The 26,057-nt window shown below is 37.1% G+C and overlaps 1 protein-coding gene across 2 annotated transcripts in view; it reads left to right on the plus strand.

Annotated features, from left to right (window-relative positions):
- CCDC15 (coiled-coil domain containing 15) overlaps positions 1-26,057 on the plus strand; it is a 98,458-nt gene that overhangs the window by 38,925 nt on the left and 33,476 nt on the right. For both annotated transcript variants that reach the window (XM_077964592.1, XM_001107046.5), the window contains 4 exons: positions 951-1,058; positions 1,565-1,639; positions 12,544-12,636; positions 13,785-13,888. In XM_077964592.1, coding sequence (XP_077820718.1) covers positions 951-1,058; positions 1,565-1,639; positions 12,544-12,636; positions 13,785-13,888 — 380 coding nt within the window. The remainder of the gene's footprint in view (positions 1-950; positions 1,059-1,564; positions 1,640-12,543; positions 12,637-13,784; positions 13,889-26,057) is intronic.

The raw sequence follows: 26,057 nt of genomic DNA on the forward strand, positions 1-26,057 counted from the left end.
GAATGAGGGACTTTGGAGCTAACCTAAGAAAATAGTGGCTTTTTTTTTTTTTTTTTTTTTTTGATGGAGTCTTGCTCTGTCGCCCAGGCTGGAGTGCAGTGGCATAATCTCGACTCATTGCAACCTCTGCCTCCTGGATTCAAACGATTCTCCTGCCTCAGCCTCCCGAGTAGCTGGGATTACAGGCACATGCCAGCATGACCGGCTAATTTTTGTTTTTTTAGTAGGGACAGGGTTTTGACATGTTGGTCAGGCGGGTCTCGAACTCCTGACCTCAGGTGATCTGTCTGCCTCTTCCTCCCAAAGTGCTGTGATTACAGGCGTGAGCCACTGTCCCTGGCCAGAATATAGTATTTTTTATTCCTTCCCACATTAGTGGGAAGATTATCTTAAGTCCTATTAGAACAGAGGAACTGCTCTTCAGGAGCATAGAGTGTTAAACCCTAAACAATTCAGTTTCTCCTGGTTTCCTCTTTTTTTTTAAATTTTTTTTATTTTTCTCTTCTACTTTGTACTTCAGTGGTACAAAAGACCCTGGTCTAGGGAACTATATGAGTCAAAATCAGTTCTGTGCTTTCTGAGGCTGATGTATCATGTTCATATCTTATTCCAGAATCAGTTGACTATTTTAATTTAACAAGATAATTATTCAGCTCTTACCAAAGCCAATAGTATTGCTGCAAGTATATGCCCCTACATGAACAATGTAGGATCTAGAAGATACTTAGGATTTGGTGAGTTCATCAGACTGTTCTGTCCATGATGGGATTAAGAATTAAGGTCTACATAGTTGAGCTAAAAGTGTAACATCTCCCTCATATCAAAATATATCAGAATATTTTTACCTAGTTTCATTTCTCTGGAGTTTTCACTGATGCTTATGATATTATGATTAGCATTACACAATTTTTTTTCTATTGTTGTTTTTCCTTTAAAACATGTTTCTCAAGCAACCTGCATCTTTTATGAGAGAAGAGAGAGTGAGAGAAGAATTGCCTCTGGACTGTCATCAATATGTTGTACCTAAAATCCAGGACCAAGACTCTCCTAGAGAACAGGTAGAACCGAATACAGTAGGAGGACTGTGTACTTTCTAAAAGAGGAACAAGGCTAAATTATATAACATTGAGGCCGAAGCCTGTCAAACCAGCTTGTTTGTGGGATACATAGAATTAAGGCCTCCAGAATTAAGCTAAGAGTATAATGTTTTTGGTTATTTCAAAATGTGCCAGAGTAATCTGGAATTTGCTTTAAAATACTCCAGGAGAAACGTTGGAGAAGAGATAGATTAAAAAGCAAAATGTTGCTAATTGTTGAATCTGTGTAATTGTTGAATCTTGAGATTCATTATACTTTTTTTTTCCTACTTTGAGGCATGTTTGGAAATTTTTATGTTGAAAAACACACACACACACACACACACACACACACACACAGCTTTAACTGTGTTCTGTTATCCTCATCTAGTGTCGTTACTCTGGGATTGTCACTGAAGTCTATAATATTGTCACTAGCCCATCATTTCTGCTTAGACAATCAGTTTTGTATTTTGTTGTTCCTTTAGAACAAGCATTTCAAACCACCCTCATCTTTTGAGAAATGGGAGATTGCAAGAGGAAATACTCCTGGAGTGCCATCGGTATGTTTCACACAATATTCAAGATCTAGTCTCTCCTAGAGAAGTAGAGCAGAATATATTGAGTAAGTAGCAGAGTGTAAATTGCTTTTTTTTTGGCTGAAGATTGACAGGGCAGTGTAACTGCTTCAGGAATTTAGCATTAAGGTCAGTAATAATGGGCAAAGAATATAACATTCTTTTGTTCTGTGATGTATCACACCATTCTGACCTATTGAAACTACTTCACTCGTCTTCACTGAAGCTTTTACTATTGTCACAGGAAGGATGATCCTGCTTGGATAATTTATGTTCAGTGTTTATGTTGTCTTTTAGCACAGGAACTATGAGCAGACCTCACATGATATGACAGATGAGAGATGGAGAAAGGAGTTACTTCCAGAGCGCCATGGATATATTTTACATGAAATCCGAGATCCAGGCTCTGCCAGAGAGCAGGTAGAGCAGGGTATATTAAAGAGTAAGCAGCAGAAAGCAAATTAGTTAGAGTTGGAGTTGGGCTTATCATAGATTCATTACCAAAAAAGATCATGATGATCGTGTTATTTGTTTTTAATATTAGCAATAGTATTATTAATATTATGAATAACAGCTTACATTGATTGAACACTTACCACAGCCAAAATGGTTTTAGAATTTTATATGAAGTATCTTGATTTTCATAATAACCATAGAAGATAGATACTGTTATTATCATTGGTTTATAGATGACATTTAAGATTGCTTTGCAGGTAGAGTTAAGATCCAGAATGGTGACAAGAAGTATAATGTCTACTTCTATGCCATAATATATCAGACTATTCTGACTTACTTAGATTACTTCAGGGCTATCATTGAAGCCTACAGTATTATCACTACTGTGATACCACTGCTCACACAATTTGGGAAGTGTTTTTGTATCTTTTAGAACTTAGACTTTAGGCAGCAGCCATCTGTTTGGTCGGTCAGCTGAAAGATGGCCAGAGGATTTGCTTCTGGGTGGCCATTACCACCTTTCACCCATGCACCAGAGAGATACTTCCGGCAGACGACAGGTAGAGCACACCATAGGGTATGAGCAGTGGAATTTAAACAAGATTGTAGGTACCTACTAAACTGGGAGTGGTCAGGCTGATCAAGAAGCACATTCCTGTTTTATTTCATACAGTGCAAAATGTGTCCTGAGATTATTATCCTAATCCTAAGATTATTTGAGGTCTCTCATTGAAACCTAGGGTATTTTGGGGAGCATTTATTGCCCATTTGAAAAACTATAATTTTATATGTATTTTTATAAAAGGCATATTTCTGATGGCCATTGTCCTTTACAGTGTGAGAGGGGAAGAAATGAGCCGTTCTGAGGGCGGGGATTATGAGGATCTTCCACCCCATGGCCAGGGCTAGATCGCCATCAGTAAGCTGGTAGAGCATAAGGCAGGAGCATCAAGAAATAAACTAATCAGGTTTGGGCTGGAGCTTGTTAGGTTCCTCTTGCCTAAGGTTTGGGGGCATTGAGTTAAGATCTGTAGTTTTTCAAGAAAATGTTACAATGTCCTGGCCTACTAAGATTTTTCTGTGGCTTAACTGAAGTTTGGTTTTTATCACTGGAATTTTACCCCTTTCTGCATAATTTTTATTTTCCAGTTTTATGTTTTGAAAAACAAAGGCTTACGGCAACCAGCAGTGTTAGGCTGTATGAAAGAGCCTGGAGGGACATTTTCTCTCGGCCTCTTTACGAGAGCAGAATTCTAAGGAGGCGAAGAAGCAGAAAAGAGAGTTTGGGCTGAGGTTTTCAGGACTGAACTGCAACTCTTGGTGATTTGTAGTTTGGGTCTATAAGGTTGGCCTAAGGGTATGCTGCTGTGTTTTAGTCTACATTGTCATTTATACATCCTGAGCCCTGCCAGGCTCTTTCCTACCTCCGGTCTTTTGCATATGTTTTTTCCTCTTGTCTGGGTAGTCTTCCCTTTTTCCTTCATAAAGTCGGTCCCTTCTTATCCTTCAGGTTTCAGCTTAAATGTCACCTCCTTGGAAAAGACCGTCCTTACCACCTTATCAAAAATAGATCTCCTCTTTTCTGTTTTTCTCTATCCTTGCATTCTGTTTTTCTTTATCCTTGCATTCTGTTTGTTTCCTTTTCAGTGCAAAACAATTTGTAGTTAGTTACTAGTTTACTTGTTTTCTTATTGTCTAGAGATTTCCCACTAGCCCATAAGCTTTGTGAGAGAGGTACCATACCTGTTTTATTTACCATTATATGAACAGCACTTGGCACAGTGGCTGGTACCTAGTAGTCACTCGGTAGATATGTTTTGAACGGATTAGCCAATCAATCAAACATCTATTGAGCACCTTTTAGGTTTTAGCCATCGTTTAAATACTAAATATCAAAGATACAGTTGTGAGCAAGACACAACACTCAAATTTCAGGCAATCTAAAGAAGAGAGACTGATACATAAACATAATTATGAAGCAGCGTAATTAGCAATAGAGGACATATAGGGCATTCACAAAGCACACAAGAGGGGTACTTACTCCAGACTATTCAGTTCAGGTTACAGCTTTGGTGGTCTGAGTCTCTTGTCCTTCTGCTGTTACTGTCCCTGGAAATTTTCAACCCTGGAATAGCCTTTTCTCCTTTTTTTTTTTTTTGAGACAGAGTCTCACTTTATCACCTAGGCTGGAGTGCAGTTGTGCAATCTCAGCTCACTGCAACCTCTGCCTCCCAGGCTCAAGTGATTCTTGTGCCTCAGTCTCCTGAGTAGCTGGGACTACAGGCATGTCCTACCATACCTGGCTAATTTTTGTATTTTTAGTAGAGATGGGATTTCGTCGTGTTTGCCATGCTGGTCTCAAACTCCTGACCTCAGGTGACCCTTCCGCCTGAGCCTTCCAAAGGTGCTGGGATTACAGGTGTAAGCCACTGCGCCTGGCCATCTTTTCTCCTTCTACGCTGCCAAATAATCTAGCCTTTTTGAACAAAACACTTTAATAGTATAGATTTATACCATATTCATACTTAGGGTTTCCAGTCACAGCTAGGTTCCCAGGGCTGCTTAGTATTTTTTCTTGCCTATTCCCTACCACCTTGCTCTCCAGTGCTCTACACTGACTATTCTAAATCTTAAACACTCCTTAAACTTCTTGCTGCACCTGCATATTCTCAACTTTCATACAGAAAATAAAAGCTATCACACAATAACTGCCTTAACCATTTACTTTCTTTTTGTTGCTGTTATTACTTATTCTTACTATCTCGGAGGAAAAGTTTTCTCTTCAAGCCCCACCTGCTATATTCTCTGCTCTTCAAAGTTAATCACTGTCAAGAGTTGTATGCATCCTTTGAGTCCTCTTTATAAGCATTTATACACATGTAAATGTAGACACATTAAAAAATTGTGATAAAATATACATATAAAATTTCCCATTTTAATCCTTTTTAAGTATACAGTTCAGTGGTGTTAGGTACACTCACATTGTTGTGCAACCATCACCACAATCCATCTCCAGAGTTTTTTTCCATCTTGTAAAACTGAGACCGTATACACGTTAAACAGTAATTTCTCAGTCTCTTCTCCCCATGTCCCTGGCAACCACTATTCTACTTTCTGTCTTCATGAATTTGATTACTCTCGGTACCTCATGTAAGTGAAATCATACAGTATTTGTCCTTTTATGCCTGCCTTATTTCACTTAGCATAATGCTATGGCATATTATAGGAGTTACTTCCTTTTTAAGGCTGAATAGCATTCCACTGAATGTATATACTACGTTTTGTTTACCCATATATCCATTGACTCTTCACAATCCGTTTTCTTTGTTCTAGACCTTCCTATACAGTATGAATCCTGTTGTGTAAGGTTCCTTTTACTCAGCATAATGTTTCTGAGATTCATTCATGTTGCTGCATCAATAATGTGTTCTTTGCATTGTTGTGTAGCATTCCATTATTTGAATATATCACAGTTTGTTTATTCAATCTCCTATTGATGGACATCTGGGTTGTTTCCTGTTTGTAGCTATTTGGTACTGGGAATGGGGTGCTGCTACAACAAATATTGAAAAAATGTGGAAATGGCTAAAAAAATGGGTAATGGATAGAGGTGAAGAATTTTGAGGCCCCTGACAGAGAAAGCCTTTATCATTTTTAAAATTATTGTTGTATTTTGAAACAGACTCTCACTCAGTTGCCCAGGCTGGATTGCAGTGGCATAATCATAGCTCATTGAAGCGCAAATGGGTGGCTCAAGTGATCCTTCTGCCTCCGCCTCCTAAGTAGCTAGGACTACAGGTTGTGCTACCCATGCTTGGCTAATGTTTATATTTTTGTGGAGACGGGGTCTTGCTGTGTTGCCTACTCTGGTCTTGAGCTCCTGGCCTCAAGTGATCCTCCTGCCTGAGGAGGCTGAGGAGGATCCCAAAGTGTTAGGATTGCAGGTGTGAGCCACTGCTCCTGGCCGTCATTTTAGAGAATATCTTCATTTTTAGAAGCAAAATATTGGTGGAAATGTGTACATTAAAGATACTGCCAGCTGGGCATGGTGGCTCATGCCTATAATCCCAGCACTTTGGGAGGCCGAGGTGAATGGATCACTTGAGACCAGGAGTGTGAGACCAGACTGGCCAACATGGTGAAGCCCTGTCTACTAAAAATATAAAAGTTAGCCAGGCATGGTGGCATGCACCTGTAATCGCAGCTGCAAGGGTGGGTGGCTGAGGCACAAGAATCACTTGAACCCAGGAGGCGGAGGTTGCGGTGAGCCAAGATCGCACCACCGCACTCCAGCCAGGGCGACAAGAGCAAAACCCTGTCTCAAAAATAAATAAATAAATAAATAAATAAATAAATAAAATAAAAAATAAAAATACTGCCAGTGAAGCTCAAGGAAATGAGGAACATGTTATTGGAAACTGGGGGAAAGGTAATCCTTGTTATTTAGTGGTAGGAAGCTTAGCTAAATTGTGTCCTACAGTTGTATGGAAGGCATAACTTGCAAGCAATGAACTTGGAAATTTAGCTGAGATTTGCAAGCAAAATGCTAAAGGTACAGTGTGGTTTCTTCTTGTTATTCCCCAGAGAGGCTGCCAAGGTCTGTCTGGAATCCCTCTCTCCATGTCGTGTACTAGAAATTATTGAGGCGGTAAGCTGGGACAATTGTAGTGCTGACCACATTTGTTTCCTGTCTATGAGAAATAATTATCCTGTGCTTCCTTATAGCCAGTGTTTAAAAACCATTGTCTTATAGATTTTTGTTTGTTTTTTGTTTCTTCAGTCTTCAGGAGGAAGGTAAATTCTGTTCTATTATTGTACTGTGGCTTCAAGCAGAAGTCTCTTTATTTGAATATTACTTAATTTCATTCTAATTGACCTATTATCTTTTTGGCTCTATCTCTTCATATTATCTTATAATGGTTGCTCTGAGGATTACAGTATACATACTAAACCTTTCACAGTCTACTTTGAGTTAATAGTTTACCACATTAAGTAAATGTAGAAGCTTTATAATCAGACAGGTCATTTTACCCTTTCCCCTTTATGTTAAAATTGTCATAGGTGTTCCATCTGCCTACACTGAAAACGCCGTTTTTTTTTTTGCCTTCAATAATCATACATGTTTTTGTGAAAAACTTGAGAGAGTCTCTACCTTTTTTTTTTTTGAGACAGAGTCTCTGTTGCCTAGGCGGGAGTGCAGTAGTGTGATCTCGGCTCAGCAACCTCTGCCTCCCGGGTTCAAGCTATTCTCCTGCCTCAGCCTCCTGAGTACCTGGGATAATAGGTGCATGCCACCATGCCTGGCTAATTTTTGAATTTTTAGCAGAGATGGGGTTTCGCCATGTTAGTCAGGCTGGTCTCCAACTCCTGCCTGGTGATCCACCCGCCTCCGCCTCTCAAAGTGCTGGGATTACAGGTGTAAACCACTGCGCCCGGCCGAGAGTCTCTACTTACTGACTCTTTTTGTTGCTTGTCTTTCATTCCTGAAGTTTCAAGTTCCTCCCTGGTATCATTTTCCAGCTAACTTTCTTTACCTTTTCTTGTGGTGCAGGTCTTGTAGCAATGCATTTGCTTAATTTTCTTTCATCTGAGAATATCTCTTTTGTCATCAGTCCTAAAATTTATTTTTACTGGATATGGATTTCTGGATTGACAGTTCTTTTCTTTCAGCACATTAAAAATACTGTTACACTGTCTTCTGGTTTCCAGTCTTTGATAGCAAATTTATAATTATTTGAGTCATTGTTCTTCTATATGTAATATGTCTATTTTTTCTGGCTACTTTCAAAACTCTTGTTATTTTTTGGTTTCCAGCAGTTTAATTATGATGTGTCTAGGCTTAATGTTTTTTAGTTTATCCCATCTCAGGTATGATGAACATTTTCAATCTGTAAATCTGTATCTTTGACCAAATTTGGGAAGTTTTTTGCCATTATGTCTTCAAATGTTTTTTATGTACCAATTATTTTCTCCTTTCCTTCTGCAACTCCATTGACACAAATGTTAGACCTTTTGATATTGTCCCACAGATGCATCATCGACATGCTGTTCGGTTTTTTTCCAGTCTTGTTTTTTCTCTTTGTTCTTCACATTGGATCATTTATATTGATCCAGTAGATTCAAGTTCGCTGACTTTTTTTTCATTCTTCTATTGAGTCTATCCAGTGAAATTTTGATTTCACGTATTGTGTTTTTCTGTCTCTAAAATTTGGATCTGTATTTTTAAATAATTTTTATTTTTGTGCTGAGAACTTCTGTATTTTCTTTCACTTCAATTGGGTTTGCCTTTTCCTCATAGATATAGTATTAATCACTGCTTTAAAGGTTTTGTCTGTTAATTCAACATCTGGGTCACCCTGGAGTTGGAATCTGTTTATTATCTTCACCCCTCAAAGTTGGTCACATCTTCCTGCTTTTTTCTATGTCAACTAACTTTAAGTTGTATCCTAGACTTTTTTTTTTTTGAGATGGAGTCTTGCTCTGTCATCCAGGCTGGAGTGCAGTGGCGTGATCGCGGCTCACTGCAACCTCTGCTTCCTGAGTTCAAGTGATTCTCGTGTTTCAGCCTCCCTAGTAGCTGGCATTACAGGCGTGTGCTACCACTCCTGGCTAATTTTTTTTTTTTTTATTTTTAGTGGAGACAGGGTTTTGCCATGTTGGCCAGGCTGGTCTTGAACTCCTGACCTCAAGTAATCCACCTGCCTTGCCCTCCCAAAGTGCTGGGATTACAGGCATGAGACACCATGTTAGCCACCAGGCTAACATTTTTAATATTATATTTTGAGACTCTGGTTTCTGTTAAAATCCTCTGAAGAATATTGTCTCTTTTGTTGTTTATTCTAGCAGGCAGTCAACCTGGTTAAATTCCAACTGTAAGTGATCTCTCCTGTGCACAGTGGCTCCAATGTTTAGTTAGTTTTCAAAGCTTTTAATATATTCCTATAGGTCTGTCCCATGCACGCACAGTTCAGGGGTGATTCTGAGATATGTGCGAGTTCACACACAGAATTAAGGGGTCCACTTTCTAGCTCACTTCTCTCTAGGTTACCCCCTACGCTCTCCAGATCCCAGGAGCTACATTTCCTAGAAGTCTTAGTTACAATCAATGAGAGCAAGAGAGAGAGCCCAAAGTGTGCTTCATCGTTGGCGAGTACTGGGAGTCCAGTTTTCTTTATTGAAAACAGAAAGTAATTTCATTTTTATTATAGAGAAGATAAGCACAAATGAAAAAGATAACCAAAATTTTAGAGATACTTCTCATTAACATTTTGCTGTATAGATTTTCAGACTTTTAGAGTCACAAAACAAGTAACTTTTAAAATAATAATAGCTTTATTGATGTAAACAATTTATTCTTGTTATTCATAGTAGTTGTGTTATATAAAGTTGTTACAAACACTGAATCAGGAAATACTGAATTTTTGCTCCTAGGGGAGATAACTGGGTTAGATTCCTGCAAGCCTCTGGTCATACAATTTTTGTTAGCTAATCACTACATAACCTTATTTTATATATATTTCTCTTTAAAACACCTTATTTAATATACATGGTTGATCTGTTAACATGAACTCACAGCCAACAGCACTGTAACTCATGCTGGAATGAAGCTTATCTAACACGCATATTTTTTCCATAAGATACACCACTGCCTTTTTGTGCTTAGTAATAATAGATAGTACTTCAGCTATGCATGGGGACCATTTTAACAGTGAAATCACCAACATAGAACACAAACATGCAAACACGTGGCACCAAATAGACTGCAAAAAGGACACTTGTTTACAGCATGACAGCTGAAACAAAAAGGCAGAGTATCACCTTGGTCAGCCTCAGTTGGCAACATGCATGTTGGGTGACTCACATTTTTCACAGCTCTGTGCATGTCTGCAAAGGCCTGCAAAAACACCTTGAGTACTGGGATTACACACAAATTTTAGTGAATAGGCAAATTTGCAAATATATAATATGCAAATAATGAATGATTGTAATTCACATACCATACAATTGACCTATTTAAAGTATACAGTGTTTTTAGTATTTACAGGGTTGTGCAAAAATCACAGGTTGTGTTTGTGGCATTAACCACAATCAGTCTCAGAACATTTTCATCACCCGCTAAAAGTCCTGTACCACTCCCCTTTTCCCTTTAGCCCCACCTCCAGTCCTAGGCAACCACTAAGCTATTTTCTGTCTTTACAGATTTGCCTGTTCTGGATAGTCTGTGCAAAGGAGACCATGAAAGATATGACCTTTTGTGACTGGCTTCTTTCACTTAGCAGATGTTTTCAAAATCCACTGATGTAGCATATAGCAGTACTTCGTTCCTATTCACTGCTGAGAAATATTCTATTTTGTGCATATAGCACATTTTATTCATCAAATGATGGAAGTTTGGCTTATTTCTTGGCTGTTAGGAATAATACTGCTGTGAACATTTGTGTACAATTTTTTTTTGTGGGCATATTTTTCACTTCTCTTGGGCGTATACCTCATAGTGGAGTTGGTGGAATGTATGATAACTGTGCTTGACCTTCTGAGGACCTGCCAAACTGATTTTTCCAAAGTGGCTGCACCATTTTTCACTCCCACCAGCAGTATGCGAGGGCTCAAATTTCTTTACATCCTCATCAACACTTGGTATTATCTGTATTTTTAATTATTGCCATCCAAGTGGGTGTGAAGTAGCACCTCACTATACTTTTGATTTGTATTTTCCTGATAGCTAATGATGTTGAACACCTTTTCATGTGCTTACTGACCATTTGTATATCTTGCTTGGAGAACTGTTAGATGCTTTGCCCATTTTGTAATTGGGTTATTTGTGTTGTGATTATTGAGTGTGAGAATTCATAATATGTTCCACATACAAGTCCCTTATCAGATACATATGATTTGCAGATGTTCTCCTGTCTGTGTGTTGCCTTTCACTTTCTTGGTGGTTTCCTCTGCAGCACAAAAGTTTTTAGTTTTGACAAAGTCTAATTTGTCCACTTTTTCTTTCATGGTTTGTGCTTTTATTGTCATATCTAAGAACCCATTCCCTAAGCCAAAATCATGAAGATGTACTCCTATGCATTCTTCTAAGTCTTATAGTATTAGCTGTTATATTTAGGCCTATGATCAATTTTGAGTAAATTTTTGTGTATAGTGTTAGGGAGAGGTCCAACTTCATTCTTTTGCATGTGCATAACCTGTGTCCCAGAATCATCTGTTAAAAAGACGTTTATTTTTCAATTGAATTGTCTTGGCACTCTTATTGAAAATCAATGCATTATAAATGTAAGAGTTTATTTCTGAACTCTCACTTTTATTCTATTGATCTATAGCATATCTATCCTTGAATTAGTACAGTTTATCTTGATTATTGTATCTTTGTAGTAAGTTTTGATGTTAGGAAGAGTCCCCTAACTTTGTTCTTTTTCAAGACTGTCTTAGCTATTCTGGGTCCCTTGCATTTTCATAAGAATTTTAGGATCATCTTGTCAATTTCTGCCAAGAATCAACTGACATTTTGATGGAGGTTTATTAAATTTGTTGATCGATTTGGGGAATGCTGCCAATATTAGGTCTTCCAGTCCATAAGCGTGGGATGTCTTTCCATTATATAGGTCATCTTTCATTTTTTTTAAACAATGTTTTGTGTGTTTCAGAGTGTAAAATTCACACTTCCTCTGTTAAATTTCTCAGTGTTTTATTCTTTTTTAAGATATTGTAATTGTAAATTTTTTCTTAATTTACTTTCTAGATTTTTCTTTACAAGTATAGAAATACAATTGATTTTTGTATATTGATCTTGTATCCTGCAACCTTGTTGAAAGATAAATAACTTTTAAACTTTAGAGATTAAATAATTTTAAACTTTTTATTTCTAAAAGTTGGAGATCATCATTTGACCTATATAATGTCCAAGTAGATATACCAAGTTATAAGGCTTTCCCAGTAAACATGGGTGGAAATTAGCCTGTTTCCTCCATGCCATTCCAGTTGTTGATATCATATTTTCTCTCAACTCATGCACACTAAGAGGGTTTTATAAATTCAAAGTGATCATATGTAGAATTGAAATATTAAGGAATCTGGCTATTTATCCTAGATTCTATTCCAAGTACACTCATGACAGTGATTTCAAGTGACCACTTTAAAAGAATTTTCATTCTGAACATTTTAATTTTTTGTTTATTCATATTTTTGACCTGAACCCTTTTCTTCGATTTATTATTTTGTGTTTGGTTAATTCCTTCTGAAATGGCTTCCTTTCATTCTTTTTTGATTTTATTCTTTATATCCCCCTTTTTATTTGTTTATTTATTTTTTGCTTCTTTATCCAATTGAGCCCAAGTTTGCAAAAGAAAAGACTAGATAAAAATATCAAAATGGCTCATGAGGTAGTTTTTGGTAATTTTGTCACTTTGTGTGACTGGACCTTCTAACAGGCTTATGATGGATATCGATCAGGATTGAGCACTGAATTCCAAGCTCCACTCGCATTTCAGTCTGGCGTAGATAAAGAAGAAGATAAGAAAGAGGTATGTAATGATACTGCTTTTGGACACCAATATTTCTACTATGATAGTATTAATATATGAGAAATTGGAAACAATTTGTTGTGTCCTAACACATAAAAGAGCTAATACCACAAATTTCATAAATAAAATAAAAGTTGCTTCACTCGTTATAATGTGTTGAATTTCTTTTCCAAGCTCCTATGAGTTAGGGTACATTGATATGAAACCAATTATTTGATACTAATAAATTTCTCCAGCTAATGTATATTTGCCACTATAACTTATTTAAAGGAAGATAATTACTTTATGGCTTTCTTTTTTTTCTCTCTCTCTTTTCAATCTAAAGTTAGTTTAAACCAATAGTTCTTAAACCTGGCCATGCACCAGAATCAGATGGGAAGTTTTTTTCAAAATACAAATATGCCTAGATCTAAACCAGATACACCAGATCAATATCTGAAAACGGAGGTTTAGGGCATTTTTGTTTTTTAAAAATACCACTGGTGATTCTGATGCATCCTCAGTATTGAGTATAGACCTTCAATAATTTTTAGCAAAAAGCCCTGTACTACTCTGGTATATACATAGACATGCTTTTTGCTCATTGAATAGCTTGTGTATTTAAAAGAGTGTATATAAATCCAGAGGTACGAACAGATCACATACAGTCTAGTAGGACTTGCTTTTATTCTACTCATGTTGTTTATGAGTCTGAGGCTTTATTATACCTCAGCCCTTCTACCCTCCTCTGTGCCATATTAGGCTAGGCTTAGAGTATGCTTTTGTGATACTGTTTTAATTTTGAAAAGTTAAAGTAACTATTGTTCTGTTACAAAATATCTTCTACATTCTTTCTGTGGCCCTGCTTTTATGGTACTTACTACTTGGGAACACAGAATAAATATTTCAGAGTAACACAGAGTAAATACTTTCTCTGGTTTGCCTATTAACATATAATAGCTATGTGCTTGAAAATATAAAATTCTTGTGTATGTGACATCCTGAGTGACCACAGACAGAAGGAAATTAAAGACTTAATCCCATGTAACTTCTATATCATCTATTTTTGTTTGCTCGCTGTTTGTTTTTGTCTATGGTATAAGAATATTTTTCTTCCTTGGAAATTCCTCTGAAAGCAGAATCTTAGTAATTTTAACTTCTTTCCTTAGCGTCAAAAGCAGTACCTGAGACATAGACGACTTTTCATGGATATTGAGAGAGAACAAGTAAAAGAACAACAAAGGCAAAAAGAACAAAAGAAGAAAATTGAAAAGTAAGTTATTTGATCTGCCCTGTGAGCCTTAAATTGCCAGTTAAGATGTTTTTGGAAGATGAAGTTTAGAAAAAGGTAATGGTTTTGCCCTCTGATCCATGTTGAAAACAGCTGTTTTTAACGATCTGGGGGAAGTATTGGAAGATGGTGAAGAGCTATGGTTTGGTTTTTTGGTTCGATTTTCTATTAGACTTGATTTTTTAAGGGCAGTTGTAGGCTCACAGCAAAATTGAGCAGAAAGTACAGAGAGTATACCCTCTGCCCCACAAACGCGTAGCCTCTCCTACTGTCACTATCCTGCACCATAGTGTTACAATTTATTAGAACTGATGAACCTACATTAACACATTATTATTACCCAAAGTCCATAGTTTACGTTAGGGTTCACCTTTAGTTTTAGGCATTCTATAGGTTTTGACAAATACATAATGTCATGTGTCTACCATTATGGTATTACAGAGAGTACTTCCACTTCCCTAAAATCCTCTGTGCTTTGCCTATTCCTCCCTCTTTATACCCTATCCTGTGGTAACCACTGAACTCTCTACTGTCTCCGTGGTTTTGCCGTTTCCAGAATGTCATATAGTTGGAATCATACAGTACGTATGTAACCTTTTCAGATTGGCTTTTTATACTTAGAAATATGCATGTGCGTTTCCTCTAGTGCTTTTTTTATGACTTGATAGCTCATTTATTTTTAGTACTGAATAATATCCCATTATCTGAATGTATCACAGTTTAGTTGTTCACCTACTGAAGGACATATTGTTTACTACCAATATTAGCAAATATGAACAAAGCTACTTTAAAATCTATGTACAAGTTTTTGTGGGGGCATACTTTTTAGCTCATTTGAGTAAATAACAAGGAGTATGGTTGCTGAGGGAGTATGATTGCTGGATCATATGGTAAAAATATATTTAGCTTTATAAGACAATACCAAACTATCTTCCAAAGTGGCTATACCCATTTTGCATTCCCACCAGCAAGGAATGAGAGTTCTTGTTGCTCGACATCCTTGCTAGCATTTGATATTGTCAGTATTTTGGATTTTGGCCATTCTAGTAGGTATTTAGTCGTATCTCATTGTTTTAATTTTCACTTCTCTAATGACATATAATATGGAACACCTTTTCACATGCTTATTTGTCATCTGTATATCTTCTTTGATGATGTGTCTGTTCAGATCTTTTTCCAATTTTTTGAGTCATTTGTTTTTCTTATTGTTGAATTTTAAGAGTTCTTTGTATATTTTGAATAACAGTGCTTTATCAGTCTTTCGTAAACATTTTTTCCCCGGTCTGTAGCATGTCTTCTCGTCTGTTGACAGTATCTTTTGCAGAGCAAAATGAAGTCCGCCTTATCAGTTCCTTCTTTCATGGATTGTGCCTTTGGTGTTATATATATAAAAAAAGTCACTGCCATACCCAAAGTCACTTAGATTTTCTCCTGTGTTACCTTCTAGTTTTGTAGCTTTGCATTTTGCATTTTTCTCTGTGATCCATTTTGTTAATTTTTGTGAGAGGTGTAAGATCTGTGTTTAGAGTCATTTTTTTTTGCATGTGGATGTCCAGTTGTTCCAGCAGCATTTGTTGAAAAGACCATCTTTTATTAATCGTATTGCCTTTGCTCTTTTGTTAAAAATCAGTTGACTGCATTTATGTGGTTCTGTTTTTTGGACTCGGTTCTCTGTTCTGTTCCATTGATCTCTTTGTTCTACTCCATCGATCTATTTGTCTTTTGCCGTACCACACTATCTTGATTATTATAGCTTTACTTACATATTTTTATTGATACATAATAATTGTACATATTTATGGGATACATGTAATATTTTGATACCATGCAATGTATATGATCAAATGTGTGATGTGTAATGATCAAATCAGAGTAATTAGGATATCTGTCATCTCAAACACTATGATTTCTTTGTGTTGGAAACATTTCAAATCTTCTAGCTGTTTTGAAATATACAATAAATTATTGTTAACTAGAGTCACCCTACTGTGCTACCAATAAGTAGAATTTATTCTGCCTATCTAACTGTATGTTTATACCCATTAACCATTAACCCATTCTTCATCCCCTCCTCACTTCCCACTCTCTGGTTAACTCTCATTCTACTTTCTACCTCTACGGGATCAGCGTTTTTAGCTCCCACATGTGAGTGAGAACTTGCGATGTTTGCCTTTCTGTGCCTGGCTTGTTTGATTTAACATAATGACTTCCAGTTCCATCTGTGTTGCAGCAAATGACAGGATTTCATTCTTTTTTATGGCCGAATAGTATTCCATCGTGTATATATACCACATTTTCTTTGTGTCCCTCTGTTGAGGACACTTAGGTTGATTCAGTATCTTGACAATTGTGAATGGTGCCGCAGTAAACATGGGGGGAGGTACAGGTAGCCCTTTGATACACTGATTTCTTTTCCTTTGAATAGATACCCAATAGTGGAGTTGCTGGATCATCTGGAAGTTCTGTTTTTAAGTTTTTTTTTAAGAAATCTCCATACTGTTTTCCATAGTTTCTGTACTAATTTACATTCCCACCAACAGAGTATAAGAGTTTCCTTTTCTCTATATCCTCACCAGCTTTTGTTACTTTTTGTTGTTTTGATAATTACCATTCTAACTGTGGTGAGATGGTATCTCATTGTGGATAAGATAAGTGGTTGATCCCCAGGCACCCAGATGACAAACATGAGTGCCTGCATTGGCAGTAGTGGGTGAGGCAGTCCTGTCCTCAGGCCCTTTGGTTCTCTACCTGGGTGCTGGCGTAAGTGGGTGTGGCGTGTAGCTTTATAATAAGTCTTGAAGTCGGGTAATTTCAGTCTTTCAATTTTGTTTTTCTTCTTTAATGTTGTGTTGGCTTTACCTCTCTACATAAACTTTAAATAAGTTTGTCAATATCCTCAAAATAACTTGTTAAGATTTTTACTGAGATTGCAGTTAATGTATATATCAAGTTGGGGAGAACTGACATCTTGACAATATTGAGTCTATCCATGACCATAGATTATCTCGCCATTTTATTTAGTTGTCCTTTGATTTCTTTCTTCAGTGTTTTGTTGTTTTTGCTCCTATAGATCTTACATATATTTTGTTAGACTTATTCCTAGGTCTTCCATTTTGGAAATCATATAAATGGTATTGTGCTTTTAGTTTTAAACTCTACCTGTTCATTGCTGGTATATAGGAAAGTTCATTGCTGGTATATTTATATGGTATTATGCTTTTAATTTTAAACTCCACCTGTTCATTGCTGGTATATAGGAAAGTGATTGACTTTTGTATGTTAAACTTGTATCCTTCAACCCTGCTGTAATCACTTAGTAGTTCCAGTAGCTTGTTCAGTGACTTTTTTGTTATTATATGATCATATCACCTGTGAACAAAGATAGTTTTATTTCTTCTTCCCTGATCTGTATGCCTTTTATTTCCTTTCGTTGCCTTATTTCATTAGCACGGACTTTCAGTATGATGTTAATGAGAGGGTACATCTTTGCCTTGTTTCTTATCCAGTGGGTAAACTTAAAATTTATTACCATCAAGTATGATGTTAGCTGTAAATTTTTTGTAGATGTGCTTTATCAAGTTGAAGAAGTTCTTCTCTATCAGTTGCATTTCTTTTCTTTCTTTTCTTTTTTTTTTTTTTTTTTTTTTTTTTGAGATGGAGTCTCTCTCTGTTGCCAAACTGGAGTGCAGTGGCGCAATCTCAGCTCACTGCAACCTCTGCCTCCCTGGTTCAAGCGATTCTCCTGCCTCAGCCTCTTGAGTAGCTAGGACTACAGGCTATGGGTTTTTACTGTGTTCCTTAGAGCTCAACCCCATTGTCTTGACAAACTTCATTGTGCCTACTGACTTATAAACAATGCATAAAAAGTTATAATGGGCCAGGCACGGTGGCTCACGTCTGTAATCCTAGCACTTTGGGAGGCTGAGGTGGGCAGATCACCTGAGGTCAGGAGTTTGAGACCAGCCTGGCCAACATGGAGAAACCCCATCTCTACTAAAAATATAAAATTAGCTGGGTGTGGTGGCTCATGATTGTAATCCCAGCTACTTGGGAGGCTGAGGCAGGGGAATTGCTTGAACCCAGGAGGCAGAGATTGCAGTGAGCGGAGATTATGCCATTACACTCCAGCCTGGGCAACAAGAGCGAAACTCCGTCTCAAAAAAAAAAAAAGTTATAATGAAATCTAATATGAGGATTTACTTCATCAGATGTTATTGACATACTATGCATAACGCACTAAACAAAGTGCTAATATGTGTAATAGTTTGAAATTTGTGAAGTGCTATAAAGTATGAGGCAATAACACTTTTATTTTGAAATACTCTATATAATACTATAACAAAATCGCTATAGGTTACTGTAAAGTGCTAGAAATGTGTTCAAATAGCATAATGAATAGTTTTTGGGGTCTTTTTGGTTTTGTTTTTTATAATTTCAACTTCTATTTTAGATTCAGGGGGTACAGGTGCTGGTTTGTTATATGGGTATATTGCATGATGCTGAAGTTTCTGGTACAAATGATTCTGTCACTCAGATAGTGAGTATAGTACCCAATAGGTAATTTTCAGCCCTTGCTTCTCCCCTCTCCCTCCCTCTAGTAGTCTTCAGTGTTTATTGTTTTCATTTTTGTGTCTATGTGTACCCAAAGTTTAGCTTCCACTTATAAGTAAGAACATGCAGTATTTGGTTTTCTGTTTCTGTGTTAATTTGCTTAGGATAATGGCCTCCAGCTACATCCATGTTGCTGTAAAGGACATGATTTAATTCGTTTATATGGTTGCATAGTATTCCATGGTGTATACATACCACATTTTCTTTATCCAGTTCACCATTGATGGGCACCTAGGTTGATTCTGTGTCTTTGCTGTTGTGAATAGTGGTGCGACGAACATATGAATGCATGTGTCTTTTTGGTAGAAGGATTCATTGTACCAAATAATAGGATTGCTGGGTCAAATGGTAGTTCTAAGTTCTTTGAAAAGTCTCCAAACTGCTTTCCACAGTGGCTGAACTAATTTACATTTCCACCAACAATGAATAAGCATTCCCTTTTCTGTGCAGCCTTGCAATTATCTGTTATTTTTAGACTTTTTAGTAATACCTGTTTTGACTGGTGTTAGATGGTATCTCATTTTGGTTTTGATTTGCATTTCTCTGATGATTAGTGATGTGGAACATTTTTTCTTCTTTATTGGCCACTTGTATGTCTTCTTTTGAGAAGTATTTGTTCATGTCTTTTGCCCACTTTTTAAATGGGGTTGTTTTTTGGTTTGCTTGGTGTTTTTTTGTTTTTTTTTTTTTTTTTGAGATGGAGTCTCACTCTGTCCAGCAGCACATTCTCAGCTCACTGCAGCGTCTGCCTTTCGGGTTCAAGTGATTCTCGTGCCTGTCTCTCGAGTAGCTGGGACTACAGGCATGTGCCACCGCGCCTGGCTAATTTTTGTATTTTTAGTAGAGACAGGGTTTTGCCATGTGGGCCAGGCTGGTCTTGAACTCCTGACCTCAGGTGATCCACTCGCCTTAGCCTCCTAAATTGGGGGAATTACAGGTGTGAGCCACCACGCCTGGCCAAATTGTTAAATTCCTTACAGATACTGGATATCAGACCTTTGTCGGGTACATAGTTTGTAAATATCTTCTACCATTCTGTAGGTTGTCTGTTTATGCCCTTGATAGTTTCTCTTGCTGTGAGGAAGCTCTTTAGTTTGAGTCCAATTTGTCAGTTTTTGCTTTTGTTGCAGTTGCTTTTGAGGATTTAGTCATAAAGTTTTTGCCAAAGCTGATGTCCAGAATGGTACTTCCTGGGTTTTCTTCTAGGATTTTTATAGTTTGAGGTCTTACATTTAAATATTTAATCCATCTTGAGTTAATGTTTGTGTATAGTAAAGGTAGGAGTCCAGTTTCATTCTTCTGCATTTGCCTAGCCAGTTACCCCAGCAACATTTATTTAATAAAGAGTCCTTTCCCTAATAGGTCGTCATTGGACCTAAAAGTTTCCTAGTTCCTTTTCAATGCTATTTCATCTCAGTGAAAAAAAAAAAAAAAAAAACCTTTTAATTAGTAATCCATTTCTTCTCTTGTATTACTAATAAGTTTTCCTTCATCTTAATGGGCAGCTGTTTCTGTAATAGAAGTATTCTTTATTTAGAACAATTCATTTAAAAAAACAGTGACTGCTGGTATAGAAGCCATGTCAAAGGAAATATTTATTGTGTTATTTTAAGTGCTTTCACATGTATTTTCATTTATGTATAGTTTATTCATGGAATAATTGATTTAAACCTGCCTCTAATATTTGCGGTACTGGGCTCACGTTACAAATACAAGTTTATGTACCTTACATCTAAGTATTTAAATGTTATAAGCTGAGCTAAAAAAAACTGTTAAATGACAGATATTCTATTGTCCTACCTTGACAAATATGATTTCATAGTGACTAGAAGGTCAGACTCAAATTTGTAATTCTTGAACTCCCCTGAGTTACTTGAAGTAACATGAGTGGCAGTTTGGGGAGAGTCAGCCTCCAGTCCACCTGCTTTCTATTCTTACTCATGCCTCTATTTTGTACTCAAAGAATTTTGGATACATGCTATGGTTCAACTCAGCCCAGATTTCCAAGTTCTAAGTATATGCCTTGTAAGTAGTCACCCCTTAATGTCCCATTGAGCCTAGATGCACACGAGAGTTGCAGTCTGCTCTGAGGAAGACAAAGGTGGGGAACAGAACTGTGTATACCCTAAAAATGGCCTTGGAAAGTTTGAGTAAAGAATTCCAGGGGCCTGGGTACTTGGAGCAGAGTATAGATGGGCAGTCATAGGCTTCAGGTGCATACCTTCCCCTAGTCGCTTAGTCTCTGAGGACTATGGGAAGAGATATGGTCAGAGACAGGCCAAAGTGGCACTATTAAAAATGTGGGTCTCGTGATAAGCTCTCCCCTCTTACCCAGGTCTAAGAGGGATTCTGCATTTATTCAGAAAACATTTATTTTTTATCTTCCATATCATAGGCACTGTCCTAGACTCAGATGATACAAAGATAAATAAAATTCATTCCTTTTCTTGAAGAACTCATAATCTTAAGTTGGGGAGGGAGGATGAGAAACAAATTATTCAAATTAGTAATATAATTAGTGCAGTTGCAGAGATAGGTACAGAGTCCATGTGAGCACAGAAGAAGGGGTTAATGATTTTATCTGGAGAGTTAGAGAAAATATTATACTTCAGTTGGGTGTGGGTGGATAAATACATGTTTTGCAGGGAAGGGGATAAGGATGGTGAATTAGGAAAACATACATAAACAGAGTCAAGGTGAGAGGAAATAATAGTAGTATTCATGCAGAATTTTGTAATTGACAAGGAGTATCATATATTATCTTGTTTAGTACTTTTCAACAACAAAGCAAACATTTATTGAAAACTTACAACATGCCAGGGACTGTCCTATATGCTAAGAATATAAAACTAGAATATATGACAGGATAGTACATATTTACAAATGGACTTAAGTTTGAATGTATCCCATATGAACTTCGTAAACTTAAGCAAGTAACTTCATCTCTGAGCGTCAATATCCTTAATTATATAATGGAGATTATAATATTGATATTCTAGTTTGTTGATAGCATTAAATGGAGAAATGTATGTAAAGTACTTAACATTGTATCTGACATTTAATAAGATCTCAATAAAAAGTACCTGTTACTACCATGATGATGTAGTGGTGGTAGTAGTGATGATGATGAAGATTAATAGGATGAGCACCAAGAGAGGACAGACAGTAGGAGAAAAAGAGATAATAATTATAATGCTTAAAGTGAGGCAGGGATAGTCTAGGGAGGTCAAGAAATGCTTTATAGATGAGTTAATACTTAAGCTACATCTTAAGGATGTAGGATCTTAAGGATCCTTAAGGATCGTAAAGGATCTTAAAGGATGAATTGAAGTTTGTCAGATGGTCAAGGAGCTTCGTATGAAGCATAAGGTATGTCTGGGAAATAAAAATTTGGGGTGGCTAAACCCCAAGTGAAGTGAAGTGGCAGAGAATCTATAAAGAAGTTGTTGAAAGATTTTAAGGCAAAAGTCCTATAATCTGACTAGAATCTTAGAAAGATCAGTCTGGCAGCTGCATATAGAATAATCTAAAAAAGAAAACTAAGGCAGAGTCCAGTTAAGAAGTTATTGTAGTAGTTGTGGGGGATGATGAGGGCACTGGGAACAGAGAGTGACATATTTAATAATATTTAAGAAGTAGAATCCATAGATTTTTGATAACCAAATTCTTAGTCTTGATGGCTTTGGTGTTGAGAGAGGGGTCAAGGGTGGTTTCTAACTTTTTTCTTAGATAATTGAATGAATGGTTAGTACCATTAACATAAATAGGGAATGTTCAAAGAACAGGTTTTTCGGGAAGCTAGTGAGTTCAGTTTGTGACCATGAGCTTAAGGAGCATGTGAAATATTAAGGGAGGTCTGATTTATATGCATGTGAAAATAACTAAAGTTCTGGGAACAATAGGAACTAAATATTTCTTAAGGAGTTTTCAAAATATGTTTCAGCATGACATTGGATAAGGTACAGGGCTGCTGCTGGATGACAGAAACAAGCAGAGATTTTGGTGGTCTTAAGGAGCTGCAGTAACAAAATTGGAGACTCGAGGGTCTCAAACATTTTATCAGTTTTCTCCCCAAGACATTTGTCAAAGTCTAAGAAAACATGAAGGCTAAATGGAAAATATGTGGAAAACAGACTAAGAATCTATTAGTCTGTGATGACAAGGAGATGTAGAGTTCAGGACCCACTGGGTTAGGGGAGGGGAGAAAGGGCTCAATGTACATACCAGGCTTTCAGGTGAGCTAGGGAGAGCATACACTAAGAACATAGTCTAGCTGGCAATAGAATAAATTGTACCTAAATTACAAAGCAGCCTTGATTCTGCTGATGTCTGGACTAGATTAAGATGATGAACTGTGTACTTTGTGCCTAGCTGAGAAAAGTATGAACTTTCTCTGGTTATGGATAATATCATTTAGAGCCTCTAAAAAATTAAAACAATATTCAGTGTTCAATCAAAAGTTTCTAAGTACATACTTGGAACTAGATGTCCAAAAGCCAAGAGAAAGAAAAGACAACAGAAGCAGACTCCAGTGACACAAGATACTAGTATTAGTAGACTTTAAAATAATTGATGAATGTGCTCAGGTAACTAGAGGAAGAGATGGAGAAAATTGATGAAAATATGGAGAATTTCACCAAAGAACTGGAATCTATAAAATAGAATCAAATACAAAAATATAATCTTTTTTTTTTTTTTTTTTTTTTTGAGACGGAGTCTCGCTCTGTCGCCCAGGCTGGAGTGCAGTGGCCGGATCTCAGCTCACTGCAAGCTCCGCCTCCTGGGTTCACGCCATTCTCCTGCCTCAGCCTCCCGAGTAGCTGGGACTACAGGCGCCCGCCACCTCGCCCGGCTAGTTTTTCGTATTTTTAGTAGAGACGGGGTTTCACCATGTTAGCCAGGATGGTCTCGATCTCCTGACCTCGTGATCCACCCGTCTCGGCCTCCCAAAGTGCTGGGATTACAGGCTTGAGCCACCGCGCCCACCCAAAAATATAATCTTAAAATAAGAACTCACTATATACACAATGAGGTACTACTTCAGACTCACTAGATTAGCTTAGGGAGGGAAAGGCAACAAACTTAACAGTACCCGATAGTGGCAAGGATGAAGAACAGCTGTAACTCATGTATTAGTATCATATGTAGAAAAGAGCACAACCACTTTGGAAAACTGTTTAATATCTTATACAGTTAAATATAGACCTACTATATGACCCAACCAATTTGTGCCTAGAAATTTAAGAAAAGTGGAAACATTTGTAAAAACACTGAATCGTGACAGAATGTATTCCTATCAAGTGCCCATGGAACATTTTCCAAAGTTGATCTTACTTTGGGTTATTTTTCAGTCTGTTCTGTAACTTTAGTGATATTACACTAGAAATCAATAAGCAGTGTATTTCTAAAGGATCATGGATCAAAGAAAAAGTTATAATGGCAATTAGGAAATACTTTTGAGAAAATAATAATGAAGATAAATCATATTAAAACTTTTTAGATGTCGCTGAAGCAGTCCTTAAAGGGAATGTCAGAGCCTTGATTACAATTAATATAAAATAAAAAAGGCTACAAGTCAATGTTTTAACCTTCCATCTTAAGCTTGGGAAAAACTGCCAATTACATCAGAAAAAAAGAAGCCATAGGAATAAGTGCAGAAATCAGTGAAATTTAAAACAAATCCATAACAGAGGAAATCAAAGACAAAAGTTGGTTCTTTTAAAGATTTTGTTTTGCCAAGGATATATCACTTTTACTAATCAGTAAAAAGAAAAAACACAATTTACCAGTATTAGGAATAGAAAAGGAGCCATTACTACAGAGCCTACAGACATTAAATCACAATAAGAGAACATTATAAACAACTTTACATTTTAAAAATTTGAAAATTTTAATAAAATAAACTCCTATGGAGATAAAACAGCTAAAATGGACACAAGAAGAAATTGAATATTTGAGTAATCCCATATCACTGAAAGGAATAAAATCAGTTATTAAAAATCCTGAAAGAAAAATCCAGGTTCAGATTCAAGCTCATATATCTTCACTGGGGAATTCTTTTTAAATATATAAGGGAAAAAATAACAAAGTTTTACATAAATTCTTCCAGAGAATGGAAAGTAGAATATTTCTCAAATAATTATAGAGACCAGCATAACCTTAATACCAACGTGACAGGGACATTACAAGAAAGCAGCATTACAGACTAATTTTTCTTGTGAGCATAAATGAAAAAAGCCTCAAGTGAAATATTGGCAGTGATCTTTGAGGGGCACTGCTGCAGGCCCCTGTACTTGCAGCTTTTGCCTGAGCCTCCGCCTCTAGCCCCGGGGCAGCTTCTTAACCGCCCCTGAACTTCTCCCAAGCTGTGGACCAGATGGAAACAAAGCTTTTTGCAACAACAACAATCATACAGTGAATAACATACTGAAATAAAATATTTGAAGATGTTAAAGAATTGTCTGTGGATGATAAATCATTTTTTCCTATCTTTCCTGTATTTCTTAATTTCTCAAATATTTTATCACTAGTTTGTTTGACATTGGAAGACTAAGCAGTATCTGCATGATTGAGGGCCTCTTGCCGCTGAATATCCTGTTTATTGTGTATAAGAGGGTACAAGGATTCCTGAAATATTAATGTGGCATCCCACTAGTGAAAACAGATTTCCTGTGAGGTGTTTAGTATTCCCTTTGTGTATGTTTTTTTCCTCACATGCTTTTTTCCCCCTTGAAATATAATACTGCTGTTCTAAAAGCAACCTGACAAAAACTGTTGCAATACTAATGTAAATGACGAGTTAATAGGTGCAGCACACAAACATAGCACGTGTATACATATGTAACAAACCTGCACGTTGTACACATGTACCCTAGAACTTAAAAAAATAAGTAAATAAAATATAAAAATAAACTGAGGTCATAGAAAGATTTGCGTATGCAAACTAGTTTGAATTAGACAGAAGACATTGTAATTGTACTTTATATAAAGAATAAATGGCCAATGCAAAAAGACAGTGGGAGAACTGCAAACCCACTGACCATGCTATTCATGTTATTTAATTAAAATGTCCATTAATAACTTCAGATATGGCATGAAAACAAACAAAATCCATGCTGTAGGGCGCGCCCAAGATGGCCGCATAGGAACAGCTCCAGCCTCCAGCTCCCAGCGTGAGCAACACAGAAGACGGGTGATTTTTGCATTTTCAACTGAGGTACTGGGTTCATCTCACTGGGGCGTATCGGACAGTTGAAGCTGGTCCGCGGGTGCAGCCCGACCAGCGAGAGCTGAAGCAGGGTGAGGCATCGCCTCACCTGCGATGCGCAAGGGGGAAGGAAATTCCTTTTCCTAACCAAAGGAAATTGAGACACACAACACCTGGAAAATCGGGTAACTCCCACCCTGATACTGCGCTTTACCAAGGGTCTTAGCAAATGGCACACCAGGAGGTTATATCCCACACCTGGCCCAGAGGGTCCCCCGCCCATTGCTAGCACAGCAGTCTGAGATCTAACTGCAAGGTGGCAGCGAGGCTGGG

The sequence above is a fragment of the Macaca mulatta genome, chromosome 14, assembly GCF_049350105.2.
Source record: "Macaca mulatta isolate MMU2019108-1 chromosome 14, T2T-MMU8v2.0, whole genome shotgun sequence".
In the NCBI taxonomy this organism is placed as follows: Eukaryota; Metazoa; Chordata; class Mammalia; order Primates; family Cercopithecidae; genus Macaca; species Macaca mulatta.